Source organism: Gekko japonicus, unplaced genomic scaffold (assembly GCF_001447785.1).
Source record: "Gekko japonicus isolate JY-2015 unplaced genomic scaffold, Gekko_japonicus_V1.1 scaffold1963, whole genome shotgun sequence".
NCBI classification, from domain to species: domain Eukaryota; kingdom Metazoa; phylum Chordata; class Lepidosauria; order Squamata; family Gekkonidae; genus Gekko; species Gekko japonicus.
The window spans coordinates 103,449-124,433 of NW_015160276.1; the positions used below are offsets into that span (position 1 = coordinate 103,449).

The 20,985-nt window shown below is 40.6% G+C and overlaps 1 protein-coding gene across 1 annotated transcript in view; it reads right to left on the reverse strand.

Annotated features, from left to right (window-relative positions):
* Positions 1–20,985, reverse strand: part of ASAP1 (ArfGAP with SH3 domain, ankyrin repeat and PH domain 1) — a 270,879-nt gene that overhangs the window by 90,259 nt on the left and 159,635 nt on the right. The window contains exons 5-7 of the mRNA XM_015415263.1: positions 8,731–8,876; positions 3,251–3,325; positions 2,783–2,832 (exon numbers count right to left, since the gene is read on the reverse strand). Of these exons, the coding sequence (XP_015270749.1) occupies positions 2,783–2,832; positions 3,251–3,325; positions 8,731–8,876 (271 nt within the window). The remainder of the gene's footprint in view (positions 1–2,782; positions 2,833–3,250; positions 3,326–8,730; positions 8,877–20,985) is intronic.

A 20,985-nucleotide genomic window follows, 5' to 3' on the forward strand; every position in this document is an offset into this window, starting at 1 on the left:
CTTTCCCATGCCAACCTTATTGTCATTGGATTGATCTGCAGTACTCTTCTGGGGGGGAAAACAACAACAATCCTTCCTGTGATATGGTTTTAGTCTCAACTAATCTGTCTTTTTGACAGTAAGAGTTGTTCAACCGTGGAATCAGCTGTCTAGGGAGGTGGTGAGCTCTCCCTCACTGGCAGTCTTTACGCAGTGGCTGGACAAACACTTGCCAGGGATACTCTAGGCTGATCTTGCATTGAGCAGGGGGCTGGACTAGATGGCCTGTATGGCCCCTTCCAAGTCTTTGATTCTATGATTATATCTCTTGGACTCCCTGGTTGTCTTGAAGGTATATGAAGGCAAGTCAACTGTAATATGAATATAATCACAAGTAGGGTTGCCAGGTCCCCCCGGGGGACAGGGAAACCCCCGCTCGATTGCCCCATTACCTGCTGGCCTGGGATTGGGCCGCCGGGGGGAACCCCACCCCCAAATTGCTGTCATCACAGCAACGTGCCGGCATGATGTTGTCACCTGGATGTGACATCATCACGCTAGGCACGTTGCGGGGGGTCGCTCTATGATTAGAGAGAAAACTCTATGGTTTTCCCTCGCATCATAGCTGCCCCACCCCCAACGTGCCCGACGTGATCACGTCACTTCTGTAAGACTCCCAATGAGGGCGGGAACTCCCCCGCTGCAGCCCAGGTAGGGACTTGGCAACCCTAGTCACAAGTGATATAACTAGGGATGCTCCAACAGCTGCTACTTCAGCTCACTTCCCATTCACCAGCAAGGATCAGGCAGCTATTTATTTTATTTACTTTATTTATATGCCACCCTTCTCCCCAATGGGGACCCAGAGCAACTTACATTGTTCTCCTCTCGTCCATTTCATCATCACAAAAACCCTGTGAGGTAGGTTAGGCTGAGAGCGTGTGACTGGCCAAGGTCACTCTGCAAGCTCCCATGGCTGGTCACAACTTGTTTTTATGTTTTTCCCCCCCACTAGAGCCAACTACTTGCAACCATCAGAAGCCACCTCATAGCTGATGAAAAATCAGCTGGAAGGGAACCGGCTTCTGAACTCCTGCTGAGAACATTTTGTTCTGTACCCAGCAACTGGGGGAGGGGGGAGATCAAGAGCCAACTCCCAGCTGATCATCTGGAATCTGAGCTCTTGCTGAGATGCAGCAAATTTGGGGATGGGGTGAGGAATGTTGTGATAAGAAACCTAGGTGATCTCTATTCTCTTCTTACCAGATCAAGCTATCGGTTTGGGCTCCAGAGAAAAAAAGAGAAACAAGCTCTTTCTCCTCTCCCTTGCAGTGATCGAAAGCATTGCTGCTGTCCCTGCCCAGTTTGGAGGGGAATAAAGTGAAAGGAGCTCCTCTCCCTTTTGCAACTCCACCAGGTACTTATTTTGCTGAGTGGATGGATCAGAATTAGACTCTCGGTTGATTCTTTAATCCGCTGTGAGTTGGCTTCTGACCAATGGGCAGCTCTGCAATTTTGGGTCTGACATCTGGTGTAAATTGCACGATGCAATTCAAACATATCCCTGATTGGCGCACAGTCTGATTATGAGAGCTGAACAAGGTAAGCTCAACTGCCAAACAGGTTTGCTAAGAAATTCACGACATTCTTGTTTATAACAGTGAAAAAAAATAATATATGTTTTTTATTAAATGGAGATAAGGCAAGGAATAAATGGTTCATTCATTAAAATAACATGTCAAACTTTAGAAGGGAAAAACATTTATTGTTAGGAAAATGTATATGCCTCTTCTCCAGAGAACTGCTTGCGGCAACACACAGTTTAGTACAGGTCACTGGCATTCTGAAAGTGTAGACAAACTGGTCTCAACCCATTGGGAAGGTATAATTCATGACCACACCCTACTTCCTGTTTTTAACAGCCTAATAAATGCTCATTTACCTCATTATTTTGTTAGAAATGACTCAGAATAGGTCAAAGCAAGCAACAGAAGGCATGAAGAATGCAGCAGAAAATATAAGAATTTCAACATGTCGCTTACTCCAGTTTCTCACACCAATGTTTCACGAATTTAGTCAATGACTAAGCGAAACCTAGCTACAAACTCCCTGCAATACTAATATACAGTACTTGAAGGAAGACACAATAGCAAATGATGCAACTTCTGCAAATCTGTAAAACACTGCTCCAAACTATACCTTTCAGAGTAGTATTGTTTTTGCATATACTGCAAATGTGTAAGATACATGTAACTTATACAGTAAGACACAAAATTATAGAATACCTTAATTATTTGCACATGTAGGCCCAGTGATTTCACATACCCATAAAAAGTTGTGTCAGCCTGCAGTTTATAGCTCATACTTGAAATGTGCACTATAAAAGGTATTTGCTAACTGAAACTAACCCTGGGTCACGCTCAGTTCCTAACCAGCAATTCAACCTCGCCCTTGCATGCAGTACAATTATGTTTTAGTGCATTCTATGATTCTAATACATATGTAGCAGTATGATAACAATCATCAGAAGTTGTTTATGTCACAAGTATGTTTGCTAAATGACGACTGAGCCTTAGGAAGCAACAATGTTTACATTTATCTACACAAGGATTCCTGAGTGAGCCTAAAACAATATTACATTATTTCATATTATTTTTCTGGTAAGTAATTACAAATCATCTACTGGAGCTGAAATAAGCCACAGACAACCCCAGGACAACTTAATCATGAACGCTGGAAAGACAAAAGGTCACATATTTTAATGCTGTGTAAATGTTCACCCAACAAAATGAACAATACTTACAATTTCGTCTCATAATCCTTCCAGGCTTTGTCAAAAGGCTTTTTAAGGTCCTTAGGAAAGAGAAAAATACACTTAAAAGCAGGTTTATAATGATGCTATGTTAAAATGTATATACTTAGCATACTAGTAGAAGGAAGGAAGGAAGGAAGGAAGGAAGGAAGGAAGGAAGGAAGGAAGGCCTAACTACTCTTCTACATCACATTTAGGCTGCAGTCACACACATAGTAGGAAGGAAGGAAGGAAGGAAGGAAGGAAGTCTTTTTAAAACTAATTATTTCTTCTCCATGGATCTTAAAGTCACATATCTTAGGCTTTCAAGAAGGAACATGACATATAAGTGTTCAACTATAAAGTTGTACATCGAATTCTCATGCAGATGTTCTAGTACCCCCACAGGAATACTGAAGAGAAAACAGCTGTAGCCCATAAAACAGTGCTATAGTAGTTCACAAATTATCTAACACTTACCCCTTTAACTCCTTTCAAATCTCCCTTTAAAAGGGAATCTAATGTGAAGATGACATTGTGGCTCAAACCTTGGAGCTAGGGAGAAAAAAATCAATATTATGAATTTTCACTACAGGTATCCATTACCATTTTACTTCTACTCACTCAGTGGCACTGAAAGCAATAATTAAAATTATTCTCCCAATCAGCGGCTTACCATAATTCTCATAATCTTCAAACAGCAATAACATTGGAGAATAAATTCTGGAGTCAATTCTTATTTTTTCTAAATGAAAGCTTGAGTTGGCGGCGGCAGAAGTGGTAACAACTTGAAACAATGCCAAAGGGAAATACTAGGCAAGGTACTTTGTCAAGAACCAAGAAAGCTGCACAGATTCATGACAAAAAAAGAGAGAAAATTTTCCAGCTGCTACAGATGGATATTTTTATTCTTTAAAATACCCTAAAGCATTTTGAGCCTTACATTCTGTTTTGAAATGTATTTTTCTGTGTTTACATTTTCCTTTCTCATTTGTTTTCTGCCCCTGCTCATAAGAACATAAGAAGAGCCCTGTTGGATCAGACCAATGGTCCATCGAGTCCAGCATCATGTCTGGACGGCCAACAACAGGGCACAGAGGCCAAGGCCTTCCCCTGATTTTGCCTCCTGGCTTTGGGATTTAGAGGTTCAGTGCCTCTGAATGTGGAGGTTCCTTGTAGTCACCATGGCTAGTAGTCACTGATAGACCTATCCTCCATGAATTTATCTAATCCCCTTTTAAAGCTGTCTAATCCTATGACCATCAATACATTCTCTGGCAGCGAATTCCACATTTTCATCACTCTCATTTACCGATTTACAAAGAGAAAAGAGCTTTAAGGGTTGAAACGAGCTGGAGATTTTCAAGACCTCTAAAACTTCCAAAACAAACATTTGAATATTTCCTTCGTCTTTCTGTTGAGGTACTGCAACCCCATGTAATGGTAGGCAGACAGAGAAAGGAAAAGGGGAGTCATCCTATGTTGAAATGAATCTATAAGTGGTGTTCCTGAGGAGTTCAGACATCTGCATGACTGCAAAAGTATCATACTTGCTACTGTTTTTTATAATTTATAAGAACATTGTTAAAAATGATTGGGAATATTTAAAGGAACAGTGCATTTCTTTGGTGGCAGGTTTGCACTACCTTCGCACCAGAAATATTCAGCAACTTCTTGGAAGCATCTGTGGTATTTTAAATGCTTTAATTCAACAGTTCATTTCTAATTTAAGTCATTTCTATTGAACAAGGGGGGAAAACAGTGCATGCATTTAGCTATCTACTTTATCAAACCTCCACGTTTCACTCACTCATTAGATTCAGGATACCAACCTCCAGGTTTTTTTTGAATTACAGTGACCTTCAGACTACATATATCAGCACCCCTGGAGGAAATGGCAGCTTTGGAGGGTAGACTCACATCCCCACAGAGCTCCCTCCCCTCCTCAAACTCCACCCTCCCTAGGCACCAGCCCCAAATTTCCATGAATTTCCCCCACTGGAGTAGGCAACCCTACTTTAGATTTTGGTTGCCTATTTTGATTGCAAAAATTCCTACAGAGGAACCATGGAACAAATCTAGAACAGAGCTGCTAACAGGTCCAGAATAGGTAACAACAATGGCTTGGATCCTAAGCAGCTTTAGCAGAGGTGCACTCACCATCTTTTATGACTCCCGAAATTGTTGTCTCACGGGTAAGTGCCCCACGGGAGTTCTGATGAGGGGGCTGCATTGAGAAAAAGGGCAGAAATCCCCTTCCCCTTCTTAGACAAGTGAAAGTACCTAGTGTAGTGTTGCCCCTGCCCCCAATCAGCTGGCCGGGGGGGGTCTTACTGGCGGGGGGGGGCTTACTGGGGGGGGGGGGGGCTGCTGTCACTGCCGACGAGGCCTAGGCCTCCCTCCTGCTCCTGGTAAGCCTTCCCCCATCCCCACTATTTGCCAGGACAGACCTGGCAACCCTAACCTAGTGGGAATGGAATGGGAGCTCTGTGACACAGAGTGTTGGACTGGATGGGCCACTGGCCTGATACAACATCGGCTTCTCTTATGTTCTTAAGATCCGAGCCAAAAGCTTTCTGCTTGCTCTTCGGGCTGATGCTGCTGACACGGGTGAGCTGAGCCTGTGGCTTTGGTTTTAGTGCATGGTGAAAAGCCTGCACAGAAAAATGCTAAGAGCTGCTTTTGCCAAGCGGATGCATTGCTCTGCGACCACCCACTCTGCCCCCCCCCTCAGCTCAACATAATCTACACAAGGAACCACACATATGCACACACCCCTACAGTCTCTCATGGAGGACTCCATGAAATGGTGCACTGGCACTCAGCTCAGCAACTGTTCTTTGTAGTTCATGGACTTCACAGGTCAAGCATGCATACTAAGTTAAAAATGACAGTGCAGACTTTCCCTCATCAATGCTGGCAACCAGCCAAAAATTCAGGCTTTGATACCAAAATTCTGGCAACTGGCCCAGGGATTTCCCTACCCCCACCCCACGTTCCTTGGCATAGCTAGATTAGAGTCAGGCTTTAAACAACTTCAGTTTTAATGGAAACTATAATGGTTAAAACTAGCACAGTCCTGTATTCACCAAGGGTGATTTATTTAGCTCGTCTGTCCTTATCCCACATAAAACAATCACATAATCTTGAAATTACAAATATAAGCTTAAAACAGAATGGAATTCACTGTAGTAAGATGTATCTAGTCCAGAATTCTGTTTTATTACTCAATATCAGAATAATCTAAGGCCTCAAACTGATGTACACTTACTCAGGAGTAAACCTTAAGATCTCTGTTGGACTTTCTTTTGAGTAGCACACAGAAGATCAGAATGTACATGAAAATAGTGTTGGCTGAACCCAAATGGAATATTTACAATTCATAAAATATGAAGGTGGTAAAATATGAAAAAAGGACATGATAATCAAGATGAGTGCAATGAGGCCTTGGCCTCTAGGACTTGTTAGTTGGTTCTCCAGAGAACCTAGCTGGTTACTGTGAAAAGGGACACTGGGATAGACAGACCCACTGGTGCGATCCAGCAGGGCCTCTTAGGGTCTTATAGTTCTCAAAAATATTTATTTACAGCCCAGAAAACCTGTTGCAGCAAATTCTGAGTGGATTTTTTTTAAAGCTTGTAATGAATTCTTACTATGCATAGTTAATATCAACAGGAATACATGTGCTTGAACTGCATGTGGCTGCACATTCCATCCACAGTTCACGTAAATTTAACCACTACAGAAAATCTGAAGTTTTATTACCTTTACTTTCTGATGCAACAGTATATTCATTATTCATTCATGTAGAATATATGAAGCTGGTTTGAAAGAAGTCTATGATGGGGCAAGGCCCCAATGTCCCTCTGCATATAGTTTCAAAACGTGCATTGTTGTCAGGCCTCAATCAAGTGTGCACTAGCACTTTTTAAGCATTCATATATCTTCTTATGTATAGCCTGTGTAAATTCCACTGCAGAGAATTATAGTTATAAGTTAACTCAAATATTTTAAAATATAGATTAAAAAAGCTGGAATAATCTCTAGCACCCCAATATGTGCTGTTACTGCCCAAGAAATGTGACATTTCCTCCACATTCTTGCACACACCTGGTACCTAAATTTTAATACTGGATCCTGAAAATTCAGAATACATTCTTTCTAAGTGAATATGCAGATCAGGACTTCTATAATAATCCATTAAAGAAAACAATACTGGTTTAAAATATTTTGAACAAAAGAAGAGCATTAGAAACCCTTACCAGATTTTTCAGCAGCGTTGACAATTCTTTAGTTAGAGTGGAAAACTTTACAAAAGCCGTTCCTAGGTCTGGATTATCCCTACTTAAGAAATTACTTCCAAATTTATCTAGTACTTGTGCATAGTTCTCTTCATTTTGAACATGTTCTGTAGAAGAAAAGGTACAAAATAAATATTGCAGTAATCCATGCCATTCGCAATGACAAACAGAAGCATTTCTCCAAAAGAGCAATATTTTGAAAAAGCCTTGGATGTTTCAAGGTAAGGACACTGTTATTTAGGTTTCTGTAGTCTTCTAAATCTCTTGGGAGATTATCACAGTTCCTTTGGCCTGGAAATGAGGATTGACATTCACCAAGTTAATTTCAGAGAAGGAATTTGAAGAATGGCTTGCAAGTAAGAATGTAATGCAAAAATGACATGTCATCACAAGAATTTCTTGTAATGATACGATAGTTTCATCTGAACCAACTAAATGCCATTGCCTATTTATACAATCAGTATGTTAAGAAAAGACTGCGTGTTTTATGTGACAACAAAATAAATGTGATCAACCTTCTTTGGATAAATGGCTTTGCAGAAGAAAATGGCTAAAAATTGCTATTTGCAGTGAGCTTCTTGGTGGTGTTTGAACACTACAAGTGTTGGTGTTTGAAAACTACAAAGTGCAAAATAATAATAATAAAAAAAAGATCACCAACACCACATCCATGTTTTGACTACCATGGTAAAAAGTAACTTAACCGACACACACATTCTTGGATAAGCTTGGTTTTGGCTTTTTCAGCCCCTTTTTCCCTCACACTCTCTACACTGTACTTTAAAGCCCTTAAATATGCAACGTGTATAATTAAATGGAACCAGCTGTAGTTCTCAAGTAACCCAGCAGACATGATGAATTGATTTTATTATTCAAAACTTTAGAAAATTCACAGTTCCATCCTAAGCAGAGTTACATCCTTCTGGGTTCACTGAGGTCAATGGGCTTAGAAGGATGTAACTCTGTTTAAGATGGCACTGTTGGTGTTTATTTCCTTTTACAAACACTTACACTTTCTGCTAATTTTAGATCACAAATTTTGGAAGTAGGACTAGAAATATGCTAAATATTATAGTGTTTCAATTTGCACATACAGGGTCACACAAACATATGACGCTCCCCAATAAAGACTACTGATTCATTCAAATGGCAGTAGCGCTACCATGAAGTGGAGTTCCCCAGCCTTGATGGAATCCTTTTATTCAAAACACTGACCTGCAAAGATAGTGCATGAGCGTAATAACTTCTATTCATTTTCAACAGCAGAGGCAATTCTGCACATTCATTCACTGCATGTTCCCTGCTAACTTAAGTGCACATGTCCACCCTCCCACAGGTTGGAATCACTGTCAAAATCTTTATTCTAGGAAAATGTGACATAGCCCTCACCTTGATGCTCCAGTCTAGCCCACTCTCATCAGATTTCAGAAGCTTAGCCGAATCAGCCCAGGTAAGAATTTGGATAGGAGACCAACACGAAAGTCCATGGTCTATGCAGAGGCAGATAATAGCAAACCGCCTCTGTTCATCTCTTGCCTTGAAAACCCTACTGGGTCACCATAAGTAATCTGTGACTTGATGGCACTTTCCACATCCATTAAAGAAAACAATACTGGTTTAAAATATTTTGAACAAAAGAAGAGCATTAGAAACCCTTACCAGATTTTTCAGCAGCGTTGACAATTCTTTAGTTAGAGTGGAAAACTTTACAAAAGCCGTTCCTAGGTCTGGATTATCCCTACTTAAGAAATTACTTCCAAATTTATCTAGTACTTGTGCATAGTTCTCTTCATTTTGAACATGTTCTGTAGAAGAAAAGGTACAAAATAAATATTGCAGCAATCCATAGCATTCGCAATGACAATCAGAAGCATTTCTCCAAAAGAGCAATATTTTGAAAAAGCCTTGGGTGTTTCAAGGTAAAGACACTGTTATTTAGGGTTCTGTAGTCTTCTAAATCTCTTGGGAGATTATCACAGTTCCTTTGGCCTGGAAATGAGGATTGACATGCACCAAGTTAATTTCAGAGCAGGAATTTGAAGAATGGCTTGCAAGTAAGAATGTAATGCAAAAATGACATGTCATCACAAGAATTTCTTGTAATGATACGATAGTTTCATCTGAACCAACTAAATGCCATTGCCTATTTATACAATCAGTATGTTAAGAAAAGACTGCGTGTTTTATGTGACAACAAAATAAATGTGATCAACCTTCTTTGGATAAATGGCTTTGCAGAAGAAAATGGCTAAAAATTGCTATTTGCAGTGAGCTTCTTGGTGGTGTTTGAACACTACAAGTGTTGGTGTTTGAAAACTACAAAGTGCAAAATAATAATAATAAAAAAAAGATCACCAACACCACATCCATGTTTTGACTACCATGGTAAAAAGTAACTTAACCGACACACACATTCTTGGATAAGCTTGGTTTTGGCTTTTTCAGCCCCTTTTTTCCTCACACTCTCTACACTGTACTTTAAAGCCCTTAAATATGCAACGTGTATAATTAAATGGAACCAGCTGTAGTTCTCAAGTAACCCAGCAGACATGATGAATTGATTTTATTATTCAAAACTTTAGAAAATTCACAGTTCCATCCTAAGCAGAGTTACATCCTTCTGGGTTCACTGAGGTCAATGGGCTTAGAAGGATGTAACTAAGATGGCACTGTTGGTGTTTATTTCCTTTTACAAACACTTACACTTTCTGCTAATTTTAGATCACAAATTTTGGAAGTCAGACTTGAAATATACTAAATATTATAGTATTTCAATTTGCACATACAGGGTCATACAAACATATGACGCTCCCCAATAAAGACTACTGATTCATTCAAATGGCAGTAGCGCTACCATGAAGTGGAGTTCCCCAGCCTTGATGGAATCCTTTTATTCAAAACACTGACCTGCAAGGATAGTGCATGAGCGTAACAGTGATAACTTCTATTCATTTTCAACAGCAGAGGCAATTCTGCACATTCATTCACTGCATGTTCCCTGCTAACTTAAGTGCACATGTCCACCCTCCCACAGGTTGGAATCACTGTCCAAATCTTTATTCCAGGAAAATGTGACATAGAACCTCACCTCGATGCTCCAGTCTAGCCCACTCTTATCAGATTTCAGAAGCTTAGCCAAATCAGCCCAGGTTAGTACTTGGATAGGAGACCAACACGAAAGTCCATGGTCTCTATGCAGAGGCAGATAATAGCAAACCGCCTCTGTTCATCTCTTGCCTTGAAAACCCTACTGGGTCACCATAAGTAATCTGTGACTTGATGGCACTTTCCACCACCTATGTGACATATGAACTGAACATGAATCTCTTCTGAAACACATGCTTTTAATAAAGACCCTTAACTTTATAACTCTACAGTCTGAGTGATTTCATGAATCTGACCTTTTGTTTTGCTTCAGCTTCCTACAATATTGTATATACTTGCACGTCACCATAGAATTTTGAAAAAATCAACTTGTGAAGAACTAGCACATCTAAGAAGAGCAGCAAAGATTGTCACTGCAAGTTTTGCCTTTTTGCAGCTGCAGGCTATGTCAAGAGTAGCTAATTTTGCCACATAAAGAATTAAACCATTAAACCAGTCAACTACTAGAATGCCAAATTACTTTTGGAGGCTCAATACGTCTAGCTGATTTTAAGCCTGCATTAACAAGAACCATTTTTTGAACTGCACTGAAGAAAAAAATATAACAGACAACATCTCTCCTGATGACACTCAGGAAACAAATGCTAGGAATCTTAAACTCTGCCACAGACACCCTTCAGAAGCAGGGGGGGGGGAGAGACATATTGTTTAGCCTTCCTAGTTGAGTACTAAAGATAAAGGGTCAGACAGACTAAAGGAAGAAAGCAGGGTCATGTGGGTCTAGAACATGGCCTGGTCAATTTGTGGAAAAGACCCAAGTGACTGACAATTACTTCCAGATATCCTCTGGCTTCCTGCTATACCCCTGTAGCCCCTTGGTTTATGGATGAGTTTAGGACAATAAAATGGATTGGTAGACACCTAGAATAAAAAGAGAGGAAAACTCACAGTGAATATAAGCAAACATGGTCCAGGGCATATTAGAAAAGAAGCTTAGATGTTCCAGCTTATGCATTTTTAATATGAAATATTAGATATTCTATTACGAGCTTAGCTCAACAGACAGAACATTGGAAGAGTCTTACTTAATCAGACCAACAGAGTCTGTGTACTGCAGCCTCTCATTTCCCATATTTATTTATTTTTTAAAAGGATTCCTAGAAGGCCTACAAACAGAGCTTGGAAGCTAAAGTATCCCTCTGTTGCCCTTTTCCATCATTTGGTATTCAGAGATACACTGTCTCTGATCATGTCGGTTCCATTTAGCCATAATGATTAATAGCCATTGATAGCATGCTGGCAAACTAAGGGTCCAATCATTGGATTTTTTTTTCCAAGTAAAAATGCATAGATCTGGCTGCTGGAATTTTAGCTACCAGAACAGTGGAAAGCAAATAGAAGGCCTACAAACAGAGCTTGGAAGCTAAAGTATCCCTCTGTTGCCCTTTTCCATCATTTGGTATTCAGAGATACACTGTCTCTGATCATGTCGGTTCCATTTAGCCATAATGATTAATAGCCATTGATGGACCTATCATTGATAGCATGCTGGCAAACTAAGGGTGCAATCAGTGGAAATTTTTTTCCAAGTAAAAATACATAGATCTGGCTGCTGGAATTTTAGCTACCAGAACAGTGGAAAGCAAATAGAGCTAGGACAAACTGATAGCAGCAGAGTAAGAAATGGAAAGTAGGTAAAAATATCTTTTACTGGATCAGATACCATTGTACGTATCACCTATTCTTTGGAACCATCATGCCAACCAGCAGCTATTGAACTAATAGCACTGTAACACATGAACAAAGTGAAGGGGAGAGACTTCCAAAAAAACAAACAAAAAAACTTTTAGCAGGAAGGAATAAAAGCTGCATTGAACCAGGTCATCCAAAAGATGGCTGCATCAACTACTTCATCTTCTACCTGTGTACTTTTTCCACCATTCGTTGCACCGTACCCTTATTGTTTGACAGTATCTCTTATCATACTGCTCTGAATAGGAACGGAAAACAATAAATCAGTAACTTTTCTTTATATGACAACTAAATTTGCTCAATGCTCATACAACTGGCCCATTATTCATGAAGTCAGAGTAACAGCATCAGATTTCTTCATTGTTAACAGCACAGAAAAGTTCTGCAAAAGCACACAGACCTTTTTTTTTTTTAATGTGGAGGCCAAACATTAAATACAAGTGCAGGGCAACCACTATGTTTAATATGTGTGCAATGGTTTACATTGACTTTGCTTTAACTTGTACTGAAAAATGAACATTTAGTTTCAATTTATTGAATGGAGTGTTCTTCTATAAATGTATTAGCGTATCCACATAATACTGGCAATTTCACTTTCTGGGTGTATCGCTTATGTGGTCCTGAGGGGAGGACTACGGAGTTTCACTAACCACTCTCTCACCATTTCCTGCAAGAATTATTAAGGATTTTCTGCTTGTTCCAAATATTTGTTCTCCTGCCTAGCTTAAACAAATGGCATAATTGCATGCATAAACACTATACAAAACTAGCAACCTGCTAACAACAGTTCCAGAGCAATACAAGAAGACGTTTTCATGCAAAGGGACTTTCCTGCTTCCCCCTTCCTGCACTCCCCAGAAGCCAATTCAGAGGATCAAAGACGCTTCGGCAACTTCATGCAATATGGTATATATCAAAGGGGGGGGGGACCCCTCTTCTATTTTGGAAATGCCCTCTACTTACAGAACACAACCTTTGGATTCAATCCTATGCTCTTTACTCAACCCTGATGGGACTACAAACATATAAAGAGGAAGCAAGCAATAAAAAGGTTAAAATATAAATTGAAAACCACGGTGATTGCCCTCTCCCCATAAAAAACCTCTTAGATGAAAAGGGGGGAAAGGATTAACCATATGTCTAAAAGTAGCAAAGCCTGGCACCAGCCAAACTTCATCTGGGAGTTCTATGAGCAGGCAGCACCGCAGAAAAGCCCACTCACTTGGCATGAAAAGGTTGGGGACCCCTGATTTGGGACTTTAAAGGTAACAACAAGGAAACTGAATTTACCACAATGTCTTCCCTGCAGTGAGCTCCAGATACTAATCCAGCTGTAGCATTTTTTACCACTTGAAGTCTCTGAACCGTTTTCAAGGGTGGTCCCAAGTAGACTGCACTGCAATCATCCAATCTGGATGCTATCAGAACATGAACAACTGTAGCCAAATTGTGTCTGCTGAGAAAAGGCTGCAGCTGGCAACCGGCTTAATAAAATAATCAGGGCAAGACGAAGCAGTCATTCGACAACACAGAAAGGTCAGCTGGATTGCTTTTCATAGATGCTGCGGGGGCAGCAAAGCAGGCATGCCTCACTGCCATCATGGCCACAGAGCAGAGATGAAGATCCGAACTGTGCTGGGTAACCGTCACCACATTTCTTCCACTTGCACACTAGCTGACTGCCAACTCATTTTGTTCAGTGAACTAGGAAGCCAAATGCCCTCCATGGTTTGTAGGGGACGTCTAGGAGCAATCACATCACTGAGTCATGTCTGTACTCCGAAGATAAACTAGGCCTTTAACAGGAGTACTAACTAGGTTTTTAACTTCTAATGGGGGGGGGCAGTGGAAGGGCTATTGGAGTTCTGGCCCCACTGGTGGACCTCCTGATGGCACCTGGGTGTGACACAGAGTATTGGACTGGATGGGCCATTGGCTTGATCCAACATGACTTCTCTTATGGTATTATTAATTTTTAACTCAAACAGAAACAAACAAAAATACTAACAAAATATAATAATGATAGTAAGCATACATAAAAGGTTTCCAAATATCTAAAAATACATTCATTTGCCATTGCTGTCTATACGCCATATATTCAAATGCTGATAAGGTTGTAAGGTCCTCAACCCACTTGATTAAAGACCATGTTAAATTATTAGTCTTTAAGCAACAGTAAGGGCACGAAGGGTCCATTTTAGTTGACTATCAGTCTCCAGGGGACAGGCCAATAGTTTAAAATTACATAAGCATTCTCAATGAGAAATGAATTGATATGAGTAATTACTTCCTCCCCAAAAGACCAGATAACTGGACAGGCCCAAAACACGTGTTTAAGAAATGTATCTTGTAAATTACAGCACCAGCAAATAGACAACTGACTTAGTCCTTCACTAAAAAACACACTGGGGTATCCTGTATAACCTAAACATTTTTTTTTTGCTGAATAAATTGCAGCTTAAAGCTCACAGAAACAACAGGTATAACATTTAAAGCTATATCCCATTGCTTCGGCAAAACAAGACTATCTAGCTCCTTATTCCATCCATTTCTGATATTCTGCATATCATACTTATCAATCAACATTAAACATTTATAAACAAATACTGTAGGTTTCATTTTCACCACTGATTCAATGAGAGTTTCCATGAGTAGGAGTACTAATCATGTTGGAAGGGAACTCCCCAGCATTCTTAGCAGTCTAGATGCTATTAAGTATTGGGGCTGAACACATGAAGCCGTCTGATACTGAATCAGTCCATCGGTCCATCAAGGTCAGTATTATCTACTCAGACTGGCAGTGGCACTCCAGGCTCCAAGGAGAGGTCTTTCACATTGTCTACTGTCTGGTTGTATTAACTGGAGATGCCAGGGATTGAACCTGGGTCCTTCTGCATGCCAAGCAGATGCTCTACCACTGAGCCATAGCCCTTCTCTAATAGGTCCCCTACTCCTGTACAGAATGCAAGTCACAGTGAACTTCTGTCTTTCTCTTCCATTTCCTCATTAATATGTGGTGTAACAGCACAATTCTAGAGTTATTTTTTTCACATCATCATCTCTTCACTGCCCCATCCTCCACAGTGGTATTGCTCATTCATGGATTCTGAAGAAGTAAGCAGTGACTCACAAAAGCTCATATCCTGCCACACATTTTGTTAGTCTTCAAGGTGCTACTAGACTCTTGCTCTTTTCTACAGCTACAGACAGACTAACATGGGTACCCATCTTGCTCTCTCTCCATGAATTCTCCTGACAGCAACCTTAACTGTATGAAATGGGCTCACTTTGGAGGTCAGTATATTTACGTGGGAGGCACGTAAGGCAGTTTTATTTAAATGGGTTCCTGTTGTTAATAGCAACTGGAGCCCGTTATTGCTTTTATATTATACTTGCTTACTGTGGTTTTTAATTAGTTTTGTTGTTGTTATAGCCGTTTTATTGACTTTTATTGAGCACATTTTTGCAAACTGCCTTAAGCCCCCACTGGAGAGAGGGAAGGCAAGATAAAAGTATTTCCTTACATAGATAAAAATATTGCCTTTTTATTTAAGGTTTCCTAGAAGTCAACATTAAAGCTTGGATTCTATCATGGCACAAAGTTAGAGCAGCAGGAGCTCCTCCGCGATAATGGCTGTTCTGTGTGCAAAGGTGGGGTGGGCAACTTCTGTCAATTTCCCCCTCCTGCCCCAGACTCCCAGTTTGCTCCTCACAGCATTCCTTTATGTCCATCCACCTAAAGGAGAACATTTTCAAGAGACAAAGAAGACAGCAGTAACTGGGAGGTGCCTTCCTCTAGCATAACTCCAATTGTGCTGCTAAGAATCCAAGCCAAGGTAACTGATTTGATATTCTAAAGCTACTGAGAGTTATTCCCATTGTAACATATTTAATTTTTGTGAAAAAGGCTTGCCCTAGACCCTCTCTCCTGATTATCTTTTTTTTTTATCCCCGGAGGGATAGTTTTAATTATTTTTTATAAGACTACAAAACTACAAAGAAAATATGAGGGAGGGGGATAACATCTAAGGATAAAGGATAGATAACCACACTACACTAAAAACCCAAGAGGAGGAGATCATATCCGTGTTAGTCTAAGTGTTATGAATAAAAGTACAACAATATACTTGTAGAGTTCTTGTTTGTCTCGGCTTCAATGTTAGTATGTTAGTTGTTGTGAGAGAACTTTCTGAGCATCTTCTTGTTAGTTGCTTCAAAAGGCATTTTTCAGAGTCCTTCTGCCTTTACTTCGGTTTTCTGTCTCTGAAATCATATGTAACTTTCGTTGCGCCTGCACCTGTTTCTACAGCAGAGTCCTCTTCCGTTCCAGAGGTAGCAGAGTCACTTGATTTCGATTCTTCATCTTTGGATTCTTCTTCCATTCCCAACTGGCGTCGCAAAAATTCTTTGGCTTTAAAAACAGAGTCAATCTTTTCTCTTTTGTCATTGATTTTAAAGATGACACCCTCTGGGATCGCCCACCTGTACGAAATTCCATTGGTTTGAAGAAAGGAAATTAAGTCCTTATAGCTTTTCCTCTTTTGGCAAAATTCAAATGGAATGTCTTTTAAAGTTTTAATGTTTATATTCCCCATTTTCAGTGGAGTTGCTGAAGTCACTTTTAATCTGAGAATCTGACCACAATTTCTCCAGGCAGGCTATTTTTTAAAAAATATAATTGGAGTATGCCCTATAAGCAGTCTCCATCTCTTTTACCACTTCATCCGCTGTAGAGCCTATTGCTGGAGCAATAATCTCACTGAGCAACTTCCTCAGATCCTCCGTTTGCGATTCAGGAACTCCCTGGAATCTGAGAATCATGTTGGCTTTTTCCATTTGTAGCTGTAACAAACGGTTTTCTTGTAAATTTTGTTTTGCTTCAACTTCCCCCATTCTTTTCTTCATTTTCTTGTTTGTGGTGTCTGTCTGTTTAATTCTCTCAGTCGTATTTTCCACCTTCTTCGCCGTTTCTGCCAGTTGTAGCTGCTGGGATGCGAAGTTTTGATTCAGCAAGGTCAGTTGCTGGGTAATACCATCGAGTTGCTCCATCACCGGCTTGAGCATATCTGCTAACATTTTCATGACGTCTGCTCCCGGTTTTGGGCTCTGACTACCCGCCGGTTTCGCTTTAAACTTTCTTTGCGAGGCCGCCATTTTATACGATTGTTTACCATTCCAAACTGCTTCTCGCAGATTCGAAAAATCGTCACCTCGATGTCAGCGCTCAAGTAAGTCTCTCAAAACAAAATTGCTGCTTGTTTCCCCCCTGTCCCCTTTGTTACGCTTATCTGTCCGTTCGCATAAGAGGCATCCCTCTTTGTGTTCCGCTTTTCCTACCGGGGGGGGGGGTTACTTCGCTTTTAAATTATTCTGTTTACTTTGAACTCACGTTCATTGTCGGTCATTTCTCTGACCTTGCTCACAGTAAACGATATTCCGCTCGATCTCCGGCGCTTGTCCCAGTCGAATCAGCTTGTGCCCAAGGGCCACACAGCGGCAGGACCATCAGGGCGGAGGGAAGCCTCAATTCTCCGGCATTTAGCCATTGAAGAGGCTGCCCCTCAAAAGCCCTATGGCCTGGAGCCTATCGCAATGGCTCCATGTGAGTGCTAATTGAGGTTGCACCCCTCCATACCGCTGGTGTGCGAGTCGTTTCCCCGAGGTCCAGGGAGAACGACCGCCATCGCTGATCCACAAACCGGAAGAGCTCCTGGTTATCTCTTGAGATCCAAAAGCAAACATGCAGTTTGTTAATTAAAATTCTGAATCTTGGTGGGACAAGAATAGAAGAAGAGTTCTCAAAAAGGGGACTCAAAATGATGCAATCTGTTTATTAGGAATATAAACAAAAGTATGTGAAAATAGCTCAGAAACAAACTATGCTAAACTTTTTAAAAGAGCCCTTTTAATTTAAGTGTACACATTAGCAGTTATTTTCTTTTGAGGAATTCATACTCTATGAAATAAGTCCGTGGAATATCCTCTGTTTTCCTACGATTCTGTGCAAGCTGCTCCTGATTCTAATGTCACACAATGAACTTTTTGAAATAAATAAAAGGGCAACCGCAATATTCCATAGGTTGTTTTTTTAAAATAGTGACCAGGCATTTATTAGCATAGGAAAATGTACTGGGGGGAAGGAAATGGCAGATGTCTATAAAATCATGAGTGAATATGGAAAAATTATTCACTCACAAAATGCAAACTCATGTTCATTCACTGAAAAAGACAAACACAAAGACCATTACTACCAAAAGAACTGCATCTTTGCACAATGCAAAATCAGTCCATTAACTCATCACCACATGAGAAAAAAGTAACGTTTAGCAAGAATAAATCCATGGGAACAGGTCTATCAGTGGCTCCAAGCCATTATGATATATTATGTAGTGTTTTTCAAAGGTCTGGTTTGGACACAAATTTGGAACCAAAGTTTAAAATACAGATTTATTTATTATTTATTGATTTGATTTATACCCCACTCTCCCTGCCAAAGCAGACTCAGGGTGGCTTACATAAAATTTAGACAGATAAAAACAACAAATATAAATATAGCTGTAAAACACAATATAAAGTGCTAGTGATCAATTTGTATGGTGGTGTGAAACAGTAGTATCATCAGCCATAATAGAGATACAGTCAGCAATTGGTTTTAGGGTCAGCGAAGCTCAAGCTGTCAATGATGGTATTGGGCACAGCGTCTTAGTTTGTTAGATGCGGCTCCTTAACTGAAGACCTGGTGGAAGAGCTCTGTCTTGTAGGCCTTGTGGAACTGTAAAAGGTCCTGCAGGGCCCTAGTATCTTCTGAGAGCTTGTTCCACCAGGGCGGAGCCACCACTGAGAAGGCCCTGGCCATGGCTGAAGCCAGCCTGGCATCTTTGGGACCCAGGAGGGCCAAATGATTTTGGGACTCTGACCGTAGTGCTCTCTGGGGAACATACTTGAATGCTGCTTAATATGAAACCAAACATGTTTTAAAGCTCACTTCGACAAACCAGGGTCTCACAAACAGTTTAGGTGCTGTTTTTAACTAGACCTAGCAGCAGTCACATGCAATGCTGAACCCAAACAGAGGGGGTCAGGGGAGAGAAGACCTATGTGGGTGTGCGAAGTATTTTGTGGCCTGTTTCTTGTTCCTATTTCATACTGTTTGGGCCTAAGAGATTAAAGATTTCTCATGTTATTTTTACACTGATTTTATAAAGCTAGCTGACATTACTATTCCCACATAAGAGACTGGGAACTGAGAGTGGTTTGCCTAAGGTAACTCACTAAGTCAATGGAAGACACAAGAGTTGATCTAGGAATTTCCAGGCTCAAAAAGTGTGCTGTTATCCCCTATGGTATACTAACTCTCTCAACAGTCATACTTGACAGTTCCACTTTTAGAGACAACATACCCCTGCCAGCAGGACAGATTGTAGGAGATGAATATAATCATCATATTCTGGTTTATAAACTTCCTTGAGAGTTCTGTCTGGCCACTGCTGATAGTCAGGACCCTGAGCTATAGCACAGGATATACACACTGACTACTACTCAATAGACAAGTTTACCTTCTCTAGGCATTAGGCACATGAATTTAACATTCTGTTAAGTAAATGTCCTGTTAGCAGTTAATTATGTCAATGAAGGAAGAAAATAATCTATCAAAAGAGATGTCAAGTAATTTTTAAAACCTGCCACAAAATTTAGATTTACTTTGTGCGTTGTTGCTATAACCGTTCCACTCAATTATGCTTCTGCTATACAAAGAAAATTTAGTAGCTGTGAACTGACAAAAGCAGCACTCAAGACTACTTAGGACGATGGGTTGGATCCAAACAACTTTCCTGCTGGTGAAAAAGCTCCATCGAAAAAAGCTATGCTGGGGATTAAACAGCTTGCATGTACAAAAGCCATGTGAGATGGGGGCTGTAGTGGGGGGACGAATTGGGTGACACTGAGTGAAAAGTTGGCTGGATCCAACCCAATGCCTTCCAAGTAGATTCATTCTTCAAAGTTAAGAGCTACATCTTCCTTTGAAAACTGTTTGGAAGCTTCGTCTAGAATGTTACTGGCTAGGCTGCTGGCTAAGTCTAAGTTACCAGGACTACGTATCACCACTTCTAGAAGACCTTCACCGTCTACTGGTTTGCTTCCGGTAGCAGGGCACCCCAAAAGACACCCCTTTCCCATTCAAGCTCCCCTTTCAACTGAAATCTTCATCAGAAACCCTGCTCTGTGTGCCACCATAGTCTAGGCACAGTACGTTAGCACCAAGGACAGGGCATTTTTGTAGCAGTGTCAGCACTTTCAAGTTCCTTCCCCACAGGGCCTCATCTGGGACTGGACTGACTCTCTTTTAGGTTCCAGATGAACCCTTTTATTTTTGGTTTTCCAAAGGTTTTAATGGTTTTAATTAGCTCCACCCAATTAAAACCTTTGGAGAAGGTTCCATCAGGGTATTATTTTATTTTTATTGTACAAAATTCAGATCCCACCTTTCTCCCCTCACAAGGGCCACCAAGGCTGCTCACAATTAAAACATTCATAGTAAAATTGCATTTTAAGACCAACTGTAAAGAACAAGAAAACATTACAACAATTAAAGCCAGACCTAAATACATATAAAAACATAAGACAACAACTGAAACATCAGGCAGGAAAGAGGAATCACTGGGGGAATGTCCAGACAAAACAAAAAAAGTCTTCACTCACTGGCAGCAGATGGCAGCAGAAGGGGGCAGATAAATCTCATGGGGGAGAGAGTTCCAGAGTTTAGGTGCCACGAACGAGAAGGCCCTCTCCCAGGTTGCCACCTGCCTAATCACAGAAGGTGATGGCACCCAAAGCAGGGCCTCTGGAGATGACCGTAGAAGTCAGGTAGGTTCATAAGTAGTGTTTTATAACCATGTCTCGCCTGAGCTGCATGGTGGAGTCTAGTGCATTTTATTATAATTGGATACTGAGTTAGTTTTCTTATGGTGAGTTACTTCAAGCACTTTAGTGAAAGGTGTGGCACACAAATATTTTAAACAGAATACATAACATTATTTAAATGTTACACTACAGCAA